The following is a 17,655-nucleotide window of genomic DNA, read 5'->3' as shown; positions in this document are numbered from 1 at the left end:
GGAATACACACCGGCTAAATCATTTCCTCTTAAACTATACTTACATTAGGAAAGTTACCTACCTTTTTTCTCACATTTCTGTCTGCATGGGACAGCAGTTTCATGATTCCATTGAAGTATGCTGAGGGGAGCATAGCTTTTGTAACAGACCTCAAGACAGTATGCATACACTCATTTAATTCTTTTTTTATGATGCCAGGAACACTGATCTGCTTTTTTTTTGAGCTAACACTTTGTAAGTGAGAAACAACCTGCTCCATAAGATCTCCAAGTGTTTTCTGTGGAATTCAAGTCCAAAAATTATTATAAGCCCGTAACTACTTAAGGCAAATAGCCTTGACAAATTACTATAACAAGCATAACATAAATTTAGAAACAGGGAATGACATCAACCCACTGCACAATCCTTTAAAATCATATTAAAAGCATAATTTTCAAATAAATAACTACTTACAGAGAAAGTTCACCGCACAAATTCTTATAAAAAGTACAGCACAAAGGGAGAAAAGGTTCAACAGACATAAAAAGCACAGCACAAATTTAAATGAATCAATATAATAATTTGTTCAACAGATCAAAAAAGGTTTAGATTATCTTCGCTTAAAGCAAAAAGAATAAAACAACAATGTTTTTCAAAAGAGGACAGGGTCACTGATGGAAAAAACAAAGATCCAAATGCTCAATGGCAGTTAGCTGCATGGTGGTACTGGTACTACACGTGGTCAAATATAGTTGTATGCAGAATATTCGGTCACACCGTAATAAGAATCAAGCAACACAGGGATGAAATTTTCTTCCTTATTACGGCAAACAGCAAACAACTATTTTGACCTAAACTTCAACATAACACTATTTTAATGACTCCCAATGGGATCAATATGTCTGGAATAAACTAATGTGGCCGTAGAATATCATACAATGATTTTTTGGAGTTTGATACATTGTGGTGTCTGGGTCAGTGAAAATGCACATAGGACTCAGCCATGCACATTTGACATGCTCCAGCTATTATTCTTGGTAGAAACAATAAAAAAATATAGAAGTATAGTTGTACTCTGCAGAAAAGGCACAATTTGGGCTAATTTTATAAGCATTCTGACCTGCACGATTGGATCATGAGACAAGTACAATAAAAATTAACTGATGTGGCAGACAACACAACAGTGCGAACTAACTTCAAGTTCTTCAAGAATTATCCAAGCAGTAAAAATAAAAAATTAAAATTTTCCCATCTATTTAACTCAAATATTTCTAGGATTTCTAGGAAATAAATAAATTTCAAGCACAATGGGACTTTTAATAAAAACCAAGAATGAAGTTCTACTCAGTGAGGTTGGCTTACAGGAATCCTTTTTTGACATCTCAAACAATTTAAGACATCCTCCAAAAATTGGAGGAATATCAACTCCTTACTGAGTCCAAGTTATTCAAAGTCTACCCCTCCCCACTAATACTATCAAGCTCACTCACTGTTGTGTTATTTGGCCTCCATTGCAAGTGACCAATCTATCTTAATTGTCCTTCCCTTATCTTCTACAGCTGCTACACTAGCTTACCACAGAAGTGTTCATTCCCTAATTTATCTTTTTAGTTATACTACTCATTCACCTTAACATTCTCATATCTTTTCAGTACATTCTCACCTTACCACAGCTGCAACTTTTACTTTGGATATGTTGTTTCTTAGTTTCCCAACATTGCAACCCATATAGCACAGCTAGTTTTATAGCTGTCCTAGAACTTCCAATCATTTTAATTTTAAGGGCATTCTATGATCTCAAAAGATGGCCAAAACAATTCTCAATTTTACCACATATGTGATTGTGTGTGTGTGTGTGATACAAAAAGGAGAACACGAAGCCCTTGCTCAAGAGAATAAAGAAAATAAAAACTACAACTTCATAAAGGCCCCCAATCTTGGATGACATCTTGCAAACACCAATCCTTAAAAAATCCTGCACTATAAGCCCAAAGAGAGGTAAGTACCGGATCCTCTCCCAAAGAAATCCCATCAGTAATATCTTACCAAAAAAAAAAATCCTAGCAATCCTTGCCAGCCAAAATCCCCCATAACACAGCACAAAAGACACAGCTCCAACACCATTTTAACATCCTTGCCTCTTCCAAAAGCTGCAAAAGAAATAGTAAAAAGTTCTCCCAGAGACTTTGAACAAACCCACATTTCACCATGACCCTCCCCCCCCCCCCCCCAGCAGTAGGGGTGTATAAAAATTACCATAAAACCAAAAACCAAAAACCAATCCGTTTAACGTTTCAACTCGGTTTTTCAATTTCAGTATTTGGTTTCGATTTTCCCATTTTAAAAAACCAATATTTGGTTTCAATTTCAGTTATACATAAAAAACAAACTAGAAAAATTGAATAAACAAAATTATATATTTATCTAAAAAATTTTACCCAATTTACAACTCTTAATTTATTAATTGTACAATCCCCAATTATTTAATAAATTTTATTCATTACAATAATATACACAGATATTTAATTATGGCTGAATAGTTGGAGGGATTAGAACCCTTTATGCATGAGTATGAGAGTTTTTCTCCCACGTATTACTGATGTGAGATGAGACCTTGGTTATAATCATGGTAATTGGTAGCAATTATTTCTAAAAAACTAGCATGCAGAGAGGCACACACTGCATCATGTTAAATTAAAATAACAAACCCCACCGACCTCTCACTCTCACATACACACCCCGCCCCCCCAGCCTGGCCATTGCCCAGCCCCAGTCTTCACCCTTGATTCCCACATCCCACATCAGCTGGCAACTACTTTGGGGGAGCCCTCCACTTATAAAAGCTGGCCTCCTCTCCCCTCATATCCACTCCATCTGGCTGCAGAAAAAATGATAATTATGCTTGGCCTGCTCAAATTAAAGCCCATTTTACAATGTTGAATGGGCCTCTTAAGTAATAATATTGTGGTGAGGTTCAGTTTGGTTACTAACTGAAAACTGGACTGAAGAACCGTTATTTTTTTATACTGAACCATCTGTTTACAGTTTGGTAACGGTTTTCAAAATATGGGAACCGATATGCTTCGGTTCGGTATTCAGTTTTGGATAAAACCAAACCAAAAAAAACCCAGAACACCCCTACCCTGCAGCACCCCAAAAAGATTATTCCACAGATTCCAAGCAAAAGAACAATGAATAAACAAATGTGATGCATCCTCTAAATTAGTTCCACATTAGACATATCCCCAGACAGAGCTTTAGAAGGCTTCCTTCTCTGCAGTAGATTGCTGCTGTTAACTCTATTAAAGAGATGCCAGGCTTGCGAGCAAAACAAACACCTTTATCTTAGAAGGAGATTTAGTTTCCCAAATACCCCAATAGGAAAAACTACATCAGCCTTAATAAGATATGAGGAGAAACAAAATTAATCTCAATAAGATAAGTGGAGAAATATTTACACTAATACCCCCATGAATCCTTTAAAAAAAAAAGAACTATATTAGACAGAAAGAAAGGACGATACAATGTGCGGGGACAAGGAGCCCACCAAAAAAAAAAAGACAAGAAAACCACCAAAAGAAAAAAAGAAAAAGGAAAAAACAAAAACAAAAAATACAAGATCACAAAATAAAACTAGAAATTATTAACCAAGGAAGCCCCTTTTATCTTCTCTCTCCTCCCTTCCCATTCCTTCTATTCTCTCCCATGACTGCCGATTCTTGATCCTGCCCCAGCATCAATTGGTATCAGAGCCCAACCACGATCTCATTCTTCCATTTTAATTGCTCCATCTTCCTCTTTCTCCCCCTCTTCTTTTCTTCTTCTTCCTCTCTTCTCTTCTGATCTTCCTCGGATTCTGTTGCCCTGTTATGTCCCTGATCCTATGCTGCCCAGCAGCGTCTTTCCCCTTTCTTCTTCTATGTTCTATTCTCTTTCTAGTTTCTGTCCTACACTGCTGTAACCCCTCTTCTTCTACTTTAATATATCTTTTCTTCTTCTCGCAATTCTCTGAATTTCTACTTCTCCTCTTAATTTCTTCTTCTCCCTTCTCGTATCCTCACTTCTATTAATCTCATTTTCATTCCATGCTTCTCCATCACTCCTCTCTGATTCTCTTTTTCTTCTTCCCCAATATGAATTTGTGGCCAAAAAAAAAAATGAAATTCAGTTCTGAACTTTTCACAAAATTCCAGTCATGTCCCTTTGATTTCAAACACCCCATTCCTGGAATATTCTCACACCTCCTCCCACACCAACAAAATCAGAAGCCCACGAAATGCCTTCCCCTAAAGTTCTATCACCGTCTAACCACTAGAGGCCCCCCGCAACAGCCAAACCTTCTCCAGCCATCGACCCTCCAGAAAATCCCTACTTTCCTGTACTTTTTTCATCACACCACCACAACCACTATATTCCCCACCTTCTGATCTATCTTCGACTGAAAAACCATACCAGAGGACCCTCACCAAAGGTGCAAGTGCCCCACGTGCCGGCGACGTGCACAAGGAAGTCTCTAAGTGTCTTCTGCAATTTCTTGTCTCGCAAGAAAGTGTCCCAGCAACAATATTTTGGGTTTTCTCCGCAATTTTTTATCAGCAACAAGATATTTTGATTGTGGACACATTATTTTGCAAGCAAGCGCAATAATTTCTACAAAAAATAAAGAAATTGTTGCTGCCAAAATCAAAAATCAGTTTTATTGCTGCAATTTGTGAGTTTTGTAAGTGAATTTGTTTCATTTCTACATGATACTCAATATTAAAGATGACTTGGAGATGGCGAAAATGGAGATGGCAAAAATTGAGATTTGTTAAGTACATGGGTAAAATGGAAGACCTAAACTCAATGATAGGTCTCTCCCTCTATTTATAATTTAATGTAAGTACAAAAGGAATGACCATAACACCCTAACTCGCACTTATTACTAACAAAACTCTTAACACATAATATGATGATGATGATGATGATGCTAAAAGACTAAAAAACCATTTACAGTCCCCCTCAAGCTAGAGCATATATATCATATGCTCCTAGCTTGTGTTACAAATGAATTTCACACAAGCACCTCCCAAGGCTTTAGCGAACAAATCAGAAAGCGAACACTCAGACTTCACATGAGTGGTCAAAATGAGCTTCTGTACAAGTTTCTCTTAAATAAAGTGGCAATCAACTACAATGTGCTTTGTCCGCTCATGGAACAAAGGGTTGGAGCTAATATGAATAGCAGCTTGATTATCATACACCAACTCCATAGGCTCAATATGTGGAAAACCTAATTCTTTCAACTTGTTCTTCAGCCAAACACATGTGAACTTGTTCTTCAGCCAAACAAGTTCACATGTAGTGTGTGTCATAGCCTTATACTCTGACTCAATACTCGACTTGGCAACCACAGCTTGTTTCTTACTTTCCCAAGACACCAAATTACCACTGACAAAGATATAATACCCAATTGTGGATCTTCGATCGGATTGTGATCCGGCTCAATCTGCATTTATATAACCTTGAATATAAGTGTGACCCCGATCCTCATATAAGCACACTTTTGAGATATCTCAAAATGCAAATTACTGCATATCAGTGACTTGTTCTTGGAGAATCGAGAAACTGACTCACAACACTTATTGCGAAGGATATATCTAGTCGAGTGACTGTGAGATAATTCAACTTTCCAACAAGTCTCCGGTACCGACCTGGGTTAGGCAACAAATTACCCATACTTGGCATTAACTTACTATTGGGATCTATGGGTGCATCAACAGGTTTGGATCCCAACAACGCCATCTCATCTAAAAGATCAAGAACATACTTCCTCTGTGATAACACTAACAAGACAGTTCCCGTAAGAGTTCTCGATACCTCTATACCCAAGAAGTACTTCAATGGTCCCAAATCTTTGGTCTGAAACTTGCTATGTAGAAAAAGCTTTAGGTCCTAGATGCCACAATCATCATCACCAATGATCACAATGTCAACCGCATATATAATAAGCAAAATACTGCCCGATGGAGTATGATGATAAAATACAGAGTGATCTACTGCACACGGATGAAGGCCAAGCTCAATTACTACAACACTAAAATGGTCAAACCATGCTTTTGGGGATTGTTTTAATCCATACAATACTTCTTGAGCTAACATACTAAGCCTAACTCCCCCTGAGCAAAAAACCTAGGGGGTTGCTCCATATATACCTCTACCTCCTCATGAAGATCACCATGTAGGAAAGCATTCTTCATATCTAACTGATGTAGAGGCCAATGACAAGTGGTGGCTAAATAAATGAAAAAACGTACTGAGTCAAGTTTAGCAACCAGGGGGAATGTGCAGAATAATCCAAACCATACTCCTGAGTATACCCCTTAGCAACAAAGCAGGCCTTCAGACGAGCCACAGAACCATCAGGATTGACTTTCACATTGCACACCCAACAACAACCACCCACACACTTATGAGGAGGAAGAGATACCAAATCCCAAGTTTCATTATCATGTAGTGCACTCATCTCTTCAACCATTGTCGTCCTCCACCCAGAATGGGATAGGGCTTTAGAAATAGATCTTGGGACAGCAACAGAAGAAAAAGTAGTAACAAAACAACAATAAGAGGGTGACAAGAAATCATAACAAACAAAATTAGAGATCGAATGTTGGGTACAAGTGCATTTACTTTTTCGAAGAGCTATTAGAGGACCAACATCAAGAGAAATAAGATCATCCGACGAGGGAACTAGAGGCACAATAGGAGAAGCTGGAGGAGGCACTCCCCCCTTGAGTCGCCGTGTGTAGGTCTGCAAATTAGGATGATTCAAGTGACAATAATGACTCAAACTGGATGAAGATATAGGAGGATTGGGCACAAATTCTAGGTTTGGATCTAGAAGGCAAGGCAGAGTAAGGGACTCATCAAGGTCAACAGAATTCAAGGAATCAGAGTAGTATGGTGTAGACTCAAAAAATGTAACATCAGCAGAGATGAAAAATCAATATAAAGTAGGACTACAACATCAATATCCTTTTTTGAGTATAGGAATAGCCCAAAAAAATACATTTGATAGCACAAGGATACAACCTATCCATTCCTAAGGATAAGTAAAGGACAAAGGAGACACAACCAAATGTTCAAGGAGGAAAGGAGAACAAAGGAACCTTAGGAAAGATAACTGAATATTGAATTTTACCACCAAGGACATACAACGGCATTTTATTGATGAGGAAGCAAGTTGTGAGCAAAGCATCACCCAAAAAGACTTTAGGGACATTCATTTGACACAATAAGGTACAAGTGATGACAAGAACATGTCTATTTTTCCACTCCGCAAGTCCATTTTGTTATGGAGTGTGGGCACAAGAGGACTGATGGATCAATACCAGAGTTAGTCATATAATTACTGAATTGAGTATTGAAGCACTCCTTAGCATTATCAAATCGAAATATCTTGACTGGCATGTCAAATTGAGTCTTTATTTGGGAACAAAAAGCACAAAAGATATCAAACAACTTGGAACAATCTTTCATTAAATATAACCAAGTCATTCTAGAGTAGTCATCAACAAATGCAACTAAGTACCGAAACCCCAACTTTGATGTCACAGAACTAGGACCCCAAATATTAGAATGGACAAGCATAAAAGGACTAAGCACCTATTTGTCGACCTGGGGAGCAAAGGGATCACGATGATGCTTGCCCAATTGATAGGACTCACACTCAAGATTAGACACAAAACTCAATATAGGAACTAGCTGTTTCAACTTGTCCAAGGACGGATGACCAAGACAACAATGGATTTGAAGAGGTGTAGTTGCGACTGTGCAGGCAATGGGTGGGGAAGGCGACTCAAAGTAGTACAGTCCATGCAAAATTGCCTTTCCGGTCTTCAAATTTTGAATAACCACAAAATCAGGAAGGAATGTGACAGAAAAATTTAGTGACTTTGTAAGCTTACTAACTGATTTAAGATTGAAAGGAGATTTAGGAATGTATAAAGCAGAAGAAAGAGAGATACAAGGAGTAGGATTTAATGTTCCTATCCCCTTAACAGCAATAGTGGACCCATCAGCAAGGGTAGCTTGAGGGAGATTTTTAGGATATTGGAGATTAGAAAAGAAGTTGGTTGCACTTGTTATATGATCAATGGCAGCAGAATCGATAATCCAAGGACTAGTAGGAAGCATACAAGATGACATGCAGACTGCCGGATTACCTTTTTGGGCAAAAAAAGCAATGCAAAAAAATGCTTGTTGAGACAATTGATATTGTAGCAACCTGGAATACTCATCTGATATAGTCACAATACACGGTTCACTCAAACAAGTGACTAACGAAGAAATCATACTTCTGGGATTTGCAAACGCCATCCCAACATTCACCAACTGAGACCAATGATCATTAGATTAATTGCAGGAACAATTGGAACAACCACGAGCAAGGTGACCCACCATGAACAAGCCACAGATAAATCAGTACAAGGCTGTCATAGCACCAAGAAACTCACAAGCAACCCCAAGAAAGTAACACTCAGCACTGGAACAATTGAAGAGGTGAACCACCGAAACTACCATGAACAAATCACCAACAATCTCAGATGCAGCCCCAAGAAAGCAACCACAGCCTCACACACACACACAAAAAGAAACAGCTTATGAGCACTGCCACTGCTTCAAGAAGGTCACCAATGACAGCTACTAACGCCGAACAACAACTAACAAATCACAATGAGAGCACTGTTGCAACAAAGATTGGATCTTGGAGCAAAAAAAAAAAATACCCAACAGCTTGATGTTTTGGTATATGGAAGGAATTAGAATAGTGAGTTAAAAAAAAACACGGCAAATCCAACTGTGTCAGACCCAATAAACTCATTAACAATTGATAAACAGCTTCACGAAACAACAAACAACCACTCCTTGGGTGCCACACCGCCACGGACGAGGTGAACACCTCACCGACAGATATAGCACTGCCACAGCCTCACAAATGAAAATATGAATGCTGCCATGGCTCCAAAAAACTCACAAAGAAGCCTTAACAAGCCTTGAACAAACATTAACGGAATGCCGTGAGTGCATAGAAAAGGTTGATTTTTTTATTAAAAAACTGACGTAACAGCTTGATAATATAGTCTACAGAAGAAATCAGAGCATGGCAGAGGGAAAAAAAAAAGGTAGCTGGAAATTCACTCACGCGTAGGTGCATGGGGTCAGCCCTGCTGGCATTTGGCCAGAGCATGGGGCTCCTCCGATGATGGAGTTTTGTAGGGTGAGTCGTCAAGGGAGTATGTTTATGGGTATACTGGTTGGTTTTGTTAAATAAAAGGGATGGAGGTGAATCTAGGAAGGACAGCCACGGGAATGGTGTTTTCCAGCGACGGCTGAGGAGTAGGGTTTAGTTCGGATCACACTCTGGTACCATGTTGTGTAATTGGGTAAAATGGAAGACCTAAACTCAATGATAGGTCTCTCCCTCTATTTATAATAAATGTACGTACAATAGGAATGACCATAATACTCTCACTAACTCACACTTATTACTAACAAAACTGTAACTAAAAGACTAAATAACCATTAACAAGATTCAATTTGTGTCTTTACATGTATAGAATGAGAATTGTGGCCAAATTGTGTCAAGGACTTCTGGTGATACATAGTTGCGTTGGGCATATGTACAAATACAAGAATATGGTGACAAATTATTGGACCAAGGAATGCCATTTTTCATACGTTGGGCAAAGTTTCGAGCTTTTCCACACCTTTCTATGGAATATTTGCAAAATTTATCATTGATGGAGGATGTCCCATGAACTTGGTTTCTAGAAATAAAGTCACCCAAATCCCAAATGCAACTTCACCTGGAACCTCACCCAGAGCCTTATGAGATGTCTTGGATTGATAACTCTACTATACATGTTTGTGAAAGATGTTTGGTTCCTATAGAAATGAGTGAATATTTTGATATGTTTGGCATGATATCATACCTATGAATATTGGCCATCTACTCCTTGCTCGAATGATTTGGGTGTAACTCAAGGACATGAGAACACGTCATTCACTATAATGGTAAGAAGATCATCTTGAAGCCCACCCTACCAATCATTCAAGACAACATTTCAAAAAATCCAAGTTTTCTTGTTACTTTAATCCTCCAACATTTCAAAATTTAAGGCCAAATTTTCTCTAACAAGGGAGACTTGATGTAGTACGAGAAGCAAGACCTTTGAAAGATACTTGTTGGAGAATACTTGAGAAGAATTGGATCAAGGGTTGTTGAGTTTAGGTGGTAGTTTATTATGTGCTTAGTTTACATAGTATTATGTGCATATAGGGGCTTGTTTGTAGTATTTATGTATTCTACAGCCATGCTTGTATGTGCACAATTTCATGTGTTTAGAGGGGTTTTTATAAATAGTGTGTGGAAGCCAAGTTGTAGGCAGTTATTGCTGAATTTGAATTTGAGAAGTGAACGTGAGTTCCCACTTGATCTCCTCTCTCCTCCCTTCCCATTCCTTCCACTCTTCAATTTCTTCTAATCTCTCACATGGCTGCAGATCCTTGATGCTGCCCCTGCATCACATACCTCATTTTTTTCTATTATTTGGCCCAGTTTCAAAACAAGAAACATACCACCCAGTCCACTCCTCTTCCCAATCTCCTCCCTGACCGCAGCTCTAGCTGCATCTAAGAGGACCGTCGCTCTTGCCAAAAGCCTAGCTCCCTTGACATACTGATCAAACGATTCCGGTTGGTCTGCAATGGGTCCTGACTTTTAAATCCCAGGTTTCTTCAGCTGCACCACACCTCCACACCGACAGCACCAATCTTCTCCACTGAGCACCATACCCTGAGTTCCTGAAAGAGATTGACTACCATAACCCATCACTTCGCCCTTTTCACCTTCCAGCACCACCTGACTCCATGGTCTGAGACGTGAAATCTCATATCCAACTACAGCTCCAGATTCCTTCCAAAACTTCTTCGCAATCTCGCAGAAACTTTCCCACCTTCATCCACCTAATCATCATCCAATATTGTGTGATGCCCTCATGAATCTATAGATCAAACCCTATCATCATTTCTACTAGAGGTATGGTAACCCTCCAATAAAATGAGTAAAGGCAGCAGCTCCTACACCTCTCTATTCTTCAAAACCCTTATAAAATGAAAGTCCCAAGAAAAGGAATCCCTCTTTAAGAAAAGATGAATCACATCATTATGATGAGAAGGAAGGCAATATAAATGAGCAAAGGAAGACGACAATGCTGTCCCCGCCCCACCGAAGAAAACCTGAACATCTTCCCAAAACCAAATATGATTACCTCCACCCAATTGAAATTAGCATCTGAGAATTATTTTGCATTTGCCAAAGAGAATTCACCTTCAACCACAATTATTTAACCAACAGGGCAGTGTTTTCGGACACCAAATTACAAAGACCCAACCCACATTCTTCCTTAGACCTACAAACACCTCCCACCCTACGAACTGAACTCTCCTCCCCTACGCCTGACCAAAGAAAATCCCTCATCATCCCATCATATTTTTGAACTGCCTCTCCCAGAATAAGAGTAATTCAACCACCAAAAAGAGAACAATTCTCCTTTCCAACTATCCAACTGCTTAGACACCTTAGAGACCACCAGATCCCAGATATCTAATGAATGTGTTTACCTACGAAAGGGACTCCTAAACAGATAAAAGACACCTCTAAAACACCAACATAAAACTCCCAACTATATAACATCTTCAATTTCTCCTTCAGCGAGCATAATAGATCCAAGGAATCAAAATTGACAAGTGCTAATATTTTACTGACCATCAAGTTCAATATTTTCTCCAACATTCGACCTAAAATGATTAAACTGCATTCACATACTAATTACTTCTTTTGACTTTAGAAAAAGAAGGAATATTATGAAGAGGAAAGAATGTACAAAAGGGAGCATAAAAAATCCTCCCAGGGAGAAAAGAGAACAATTATAAATGTGTGCGCGCGCGCGCGCGCACGCCTATCAAAATAATACTACCAGCCTATCATCTTTCAAAGATATGCCCTCTGAAACAACCAGCTGCAAAATCCCACAACAAAGCCATATATTGAATCCTATCCCAGAGCATAGACAAGGACATCTTCTACCCTATAAATACACAAGCATTGGGCTCCATACAAATACCCCACAAAACAGCAAAAAAAATGCACACCCCCACAAAGCTGAGCATCCTATTCCCCCCCCCACCCCCCCCCCCCCCCCCCCCAGAAAAAAAAAAAAACTTGTAAATGAAATAGCCAACAAATCCTCCAGTGACTCCAGACAAATCCAAAACTCTCTGCAAAATATAAAGAACATACATCTGGAGATAAAGCATTTACTCTGCAACAAATTGCTAGTGTCAACTTTATTAAGAACAACTAACCAAATAAAATTTTTAATCTCGTAGGGGACTTTGGCCCTCCATTTGGTACGGTGAAGTGGAAAAAAAAAAAAGAAAGTTTTCAAGAATCAAATGCTTAAAAAATGACTTGCAAGAATATACTCCAGGGGTCTAGATTCTAAAACCCATGACTGGTAGTCACTCTTGATAGAAGGACAGCTACCCTCCAACAAGTACAACAAAGAAGTACGCTCCAATACTTCCCTATCATTAAGAGACCTATGAAAAGGAAAGTCCAAGAGAAATTAACCCCATTTGGCATTTGTAAAAATAATTAAAAAAAGAAAAAGAAAAAAAGATGGTTCTATTATGCAATGAGGAAAGCCTACATAAACAAGGAAGGAAGTTTAAAGCACAGAATCACCCACCCAAATGCCTTCCATAAACAATATCATATCCATCATCCACAATAAAATTGGTACAAGGGATAAAAAGAGGATAGATCTGTGAAATACACTTCCAAGCACTCTCAAAGGAACATCCTAGGCCCATATTAGTATTCTACCCATTATTCAACACACCAATTTGCTTATAATAACATTGCGCCAAGGGGAGGTTGCCTCTAAGAGGAATTGCCAAAGGCATTTACCCATAAAAGCAGTGTGGAGTTTTATAAATATATAATAAACAAGGTAGCATACTAGAAAGACATCTCCCCTGCAGTCCAAAGAAATCTGTTATGACACTCGACATTTCTAGCTACCCCCCCCCCCCCCACCCACCAAAAAAATGTACGAATAGAAAAGGATACTACAAAACAAGTTTTAGGTTTTAGTTTTTAATCAAGTTTTTAATTTGCTTTAGTTTTTGAAATATTAACTAAATATTGTTAACTTTTTAGTTTCTATTACTGATTTTTAATTTTTGTTTCTGGTCTTCATTCATAACTTTTAACAGTGATAACAAAACAGCCCCTTAGTTGACCATATTTTTTCCATTATCACCTAGGCATTTCCAACTTTCAATTGGAAATGAAATCCTTCGATTTTTCGTCTTTTTTAATGCATACTTAAATTCATTGACTCTAGGCTCACAAAAGAATTAGATTTTTAAATAAATAAATAAAAACATCATATGATCAGCTTGAATTTAAATTAAAATAGACATTTCTTAAAATAATTCTTTGAAAAAAGAATATCTGCAAAAAATTTTAAGGAACTGTTTTCTACCAAAAAAAAGCATGTGATGTTTTATGTAACATGTATTGTACACTAAGCCAAAGAAGAAGTTGGAGAATGAATTGACATGTACCTGTACATTATCTGCATCTTCCCCAGAGTCAAGCTGGAATGCAAACTCTGGATCTTGCAACTTATCTAAAATAAACTGCACTGCAAATTGCAATTCCACAAACAATTCTCTGCGTAGATCGCCCATTCCAATCTGACGAAGAAGGTTAACTAGAGAAGGAAGCCATATCATGCATGAGTACTGCTCACATATTTCGAGTGCAAATGCATATTCCCATTCTCCACTAGCACTTGATATAATACAATCGAAGGGTAATGTATTATCATGTTCGCAAGATAACATTTTCCTTGAAACCAGTGAACGGAAAAGGAGGACAAGCAATGAACCCAAACTACTACATTCTCCCAGTGTCCTGTAACAGCAATGTGTAAATTTAAGAAAACTATAGAAACACAAAAAACTAGATCAAAAATATTTATGTAACCATTACCTTATCAGGCATAAAATAATAGACAACCTTCTATGCTCAGCAACATCAGGCAAAACATTTACAAAAATCTGGAAAAACCCAACCAAATCAACACACCAGTTCTAGGGAAAGACAAATAAATAAATCTTCCAGCAGAAAGGTTTTCTAACCTGAAGCAAGCTGTCAACGCTGTCAGTCTTAGAGAGCCAACATGGAACTAAGGCAGATATAAGATCCTCAAACACGCATTGTGAATGGCTGTCATACTACAAAAAGGTGATACAACAAAAATTCAGCAAATCACTACAAAGATGTGAAAACGTGGCCTCTGGTCGTTTAAAAACTCAGTAAGTCCTCTGTGGGACACCAAATGATTTGATCATAGATTTTATATTGGAGTCTCATTTTTAGTTGCGTAAGAAGTGGGGAAGGATTGTAACCTAGGCCCAAGGAGCTTTCCAATAAACCAAAGAAAAAAAAAATTTGAGGTCATACATAAATCTAGCATGAATATACCTTAAAACTGGAGAGGATATGTCTCAAATAGGAAAATTCCTCTAATATTTCATAAATTCTCAACTAGTTCCTTCTATTAACGAAGAACGAGGTGATTGAATAATTGAAGTAAAGCATAAGCTTCGGATTCTGGAATTTACTACATGATGGCGTTAATAAAGCCAAAAATGAATTAATAAATACCTGAATCACTGCTGACTCCCCAATAACAGAAAGAATATTTACAATATGGTCCAAAACTTTTTCTGCAGAAACCCTTGCAACTGTAGATAACAAAGAGAACACATGATTACGTGTTGCTGCGTCCTTCGTAGAGCGGGCGCACTCAACCAACAATTCCACATCAAAATCATTAACACCATCCTGCCGGAAGCATATATTGCTCAAAGTTAAGAAACATAGTTATCAAAAAAAAAGTTCAGAAGAACATAAAAAGCAGAAAGTCATCGCAGAAGATACTATTATTCTACTGATGATTTAAATTTCCAGACTATAAAGGGCTATACATTTGGTGGAAGGTCAGATATGAACGAAGCAGCAATATCTTGCAAAATTAATAAAGAGGTCTGTTGGATATAACATATTATGCTGGAAACAGTTTGAGAAATTCCGAATGAAGACTCTGCCCCCTTCTCATGCTGGTCGACAGCCTCACGGACCCACTCTTCCTCAAAACTTTTGCCAAGAAGCATAATTAGTGGCCTTATAAGAGAAGCCCTACAACCAGAGAGAGAGAGAGAGAGAGCAACATTAAAACCCCAAAGGTCACAAATTCAGTGACCAGATAACACACCACAAATTCAACACACTGATGATGACAGACCTGTTCTCTATGTCTTTCTTCAGCAACAGAATATCAAGCAGAGAGCAAAGAAAAGAAAGTGAGCTTTCGCCTCTACCGATCGCATTAGGACGCCGATCAGAATTCTTCTGTTTTAGTGCTTTCTTTTTTCTCTTTGCATATGTCAAATCAATTATGGAAGCTTCACGTTTTAAAACTAAATCAAGCATCTGGCATACAGCAGAGCAAGTAATCTGCAATCATTTAAGGGGTGAATGGTAAAAATAAGTTAGTCTGACATTGCTTGGCAGAGTAAGTCCAAGAGAGATCTGGTCCAGTGTCAGATATAAAATATCAAATTCCACACAAAAAGAAGTAAAGAAAAACATAAAAGCAACAAAACTTTTTACCATGCTACCTCAAGTTCCAAAGCACATTCATCAAGAGCATGCTCTCACAGGTATAAAATTGCAGTACAAACATATCAACTTAGCAAAATAAATGAAGCAAATCTGAAAATTCAATCAATTCGGCTTGGTTTGTGGCATCCATTTCTAATCTAGGTTACCTAGAGCAAGAATAGCAATCTTGAAAACATGATACAGACCAGAACATTCACAAATTGGAAATATTTTATTCATATATAATACACATAAAACTAGCCACACACACACACAAAAAGGGCAGCCTGATATGCAAAGCCCTCATGCATGCAGGGCCTGGGGAAGGAGCAGATCACGATGTGTCTGTAGTAACCAGTAGAAAACATAAATAAAGCGCTATTTATAAGGATCGTATAAATACTAAAGAGCTCGTAGTACTAATAAATAAGGTCCAGCTTAAATGGTTACTATCCTTTCTTGTCAGCAATTGTTAAATGCAGTCATGTTGCACTTTTGAGAAGTTATGTTAATATTAGAGTCGTTTAGGAATTCAAAAATTGAAATTTTAAATCAAAAAATACTAATTTGATCATTACCTAGATTATAATACAAATGATCTTAAAGGGCTCAAATGGCCATTACAGAAATCAACAGAAAAGAGGGGGGGGGGGGAAGGAAATCTTATTGACCGTCTAAAAATACCCCTTCTTTTTTTTCCCCTAAAACATTAAAAATTCAACCTCTTTGAAAAATGAGAGCTAGAGGCACACACCAGAAAGTTGATAGACTGTGTGCCAATAAATAGATCAGTTAGGCATCCTTCTACTCAGTTTGTCATGTATAAAAGTACCCATCAACATTAAAAAATAAAAAATAAATAAAAAAATAAAAAAATAAAACACTCAAAGCACACGAATAATTTGCAAAGAACACACCAAGAAGAAATGGTCGTTAGTTCAAATGTTAGGAAGATGAACCTTGTTAACTACATCTGTAATTCGATGTTTTGGGGATCAAAAAACTCTTACTACCCATTTCCTTGTTGAAGTGTCATTTTATTTTGTGCAATGCAATGTTTTCAAAGGCTTAATCGAGGCTCACCTTGAGACTTGCCTCATTACACCGGGGGGAAGAAGACAACCAACGGTAATCAACATAGGCATCCATGCAGCACAGGCACAATGCCAGCTGCGCAAAGACACAGTCATGGCGGGCAGGGCAATCCATAACAGGCCCAATGTGGTACAGGGGAGAAGAACAGTCGGGTGTGACAGAGCTACAGTTCCAGGAAAAAGGAACCCAAAGGAGAGGTACACCCAACGACTAAAAACGGACTAAGACTAATAACGCAAACGCCCATCATGACACCCCAGCACAGATAGGGAGTCATCATACAAAAATCATCAACAAATAGCCTGCTATCCAGAGATAACCACACAACTATACCTTAGCCGTGGCAAAATGGCCAGACACATTTCCCTTCACATTCACTCCGCATGCCGAAATCAATCCCCGGGCAGTCTCAAGGCCGAGCCTCCCATTTTTCCACAGAAAGAACCCCTCCAGAATTGCAGCTCCATTCCCACCATCTGCCACCACCCAAGTAATCCCAGTAGAAGCAAAAATTACACTTCAAAACTATCACATCCAGCTGCAATGCAACAAAATGTGACTAAATGCCTCCCCCTGATCTTTGAATAAAAGAGTTCATTACCAGTACAGAAACCGTTCCCATGAATCTATAATAGTAAAATGCTTTGCCACATGACTTCCCAACAGAAAAAGACCACTGTGGAACAAATCTTGGCTTTTGAGACTTCTTTCAAAGGGAAATTAGCTGCCCCCGAGTCCCCGACTCTCCTTCTCCAACAATAAACCACGGGTACAAAGATTTAATTGAGGGGCTTCC

At 38.3% G+C, this 17,655-nt stretch overlaps 1 protein-coding gene across 1 annotated transcript in view; it reads right to left on the bottom strand.

The window, feature by feature from the left end:
- LOC131160985 (uncharacterized protein At3g06530) overlaps positions 1-17,655 on the bottom strand; it is a 66,410-nt gene that overhangs the window by 7,527 nt on the left and 41,228 nt on the right. The window contains exons 16-24 of the mRNA XM_058116851.1: positions 17,193-17,335; positions 16,848-17,069; positions 15,406-15,617; positions 15,089-15,299; positions 14,766-14,945; positions 14,237-14,332; positions 14,088-14,155; positions 13,658-14,009; positions 63-278 (exon numbers count right to left, since the gene is read on the bottom strand). Of these exons, the coding sequence (XP_057972834.1) occupies positions 63-278; positions 13,658-14,009; positions 14,088-14,155; positions 14,237-14,332; positions 14,766-14,945; positions 15,089-15,299; positions 15,406-15,617; positions 16,848-17,069; positions 17,193-17,335 (1,700 nt within the window). The remainder of the gene's footprint in view (positions 1-62; positions 279-13,657; positions 14,010-14,087; positions 14,156-14,236; positions 14,333-14,765; positions 14,946-15,088; positions 15,300-15,405; positions 15,618-16,847; positions 17,070-17,192; positions 17,336-17,655) is intronic.

Source organism: Malania oleifera, chromosome 7 (genome assembly GCF_029873635.1).
Source record: "Malania oleifera isolate guangnan ecotype guangnan chromosome 7, ASM2987363v1, whole genome shotgun sequence".
Taxonomy (NCBI): domain Eukaryota; kingdom Viridiplantae; phylum Streptophyta; class Magnoliopsida; order Santalales; family Ximeniaceae; genus Malania; species Malania oleifera.
This window is presented reverse-complemented; position numbering and strand designations above follow the sequence as displayed.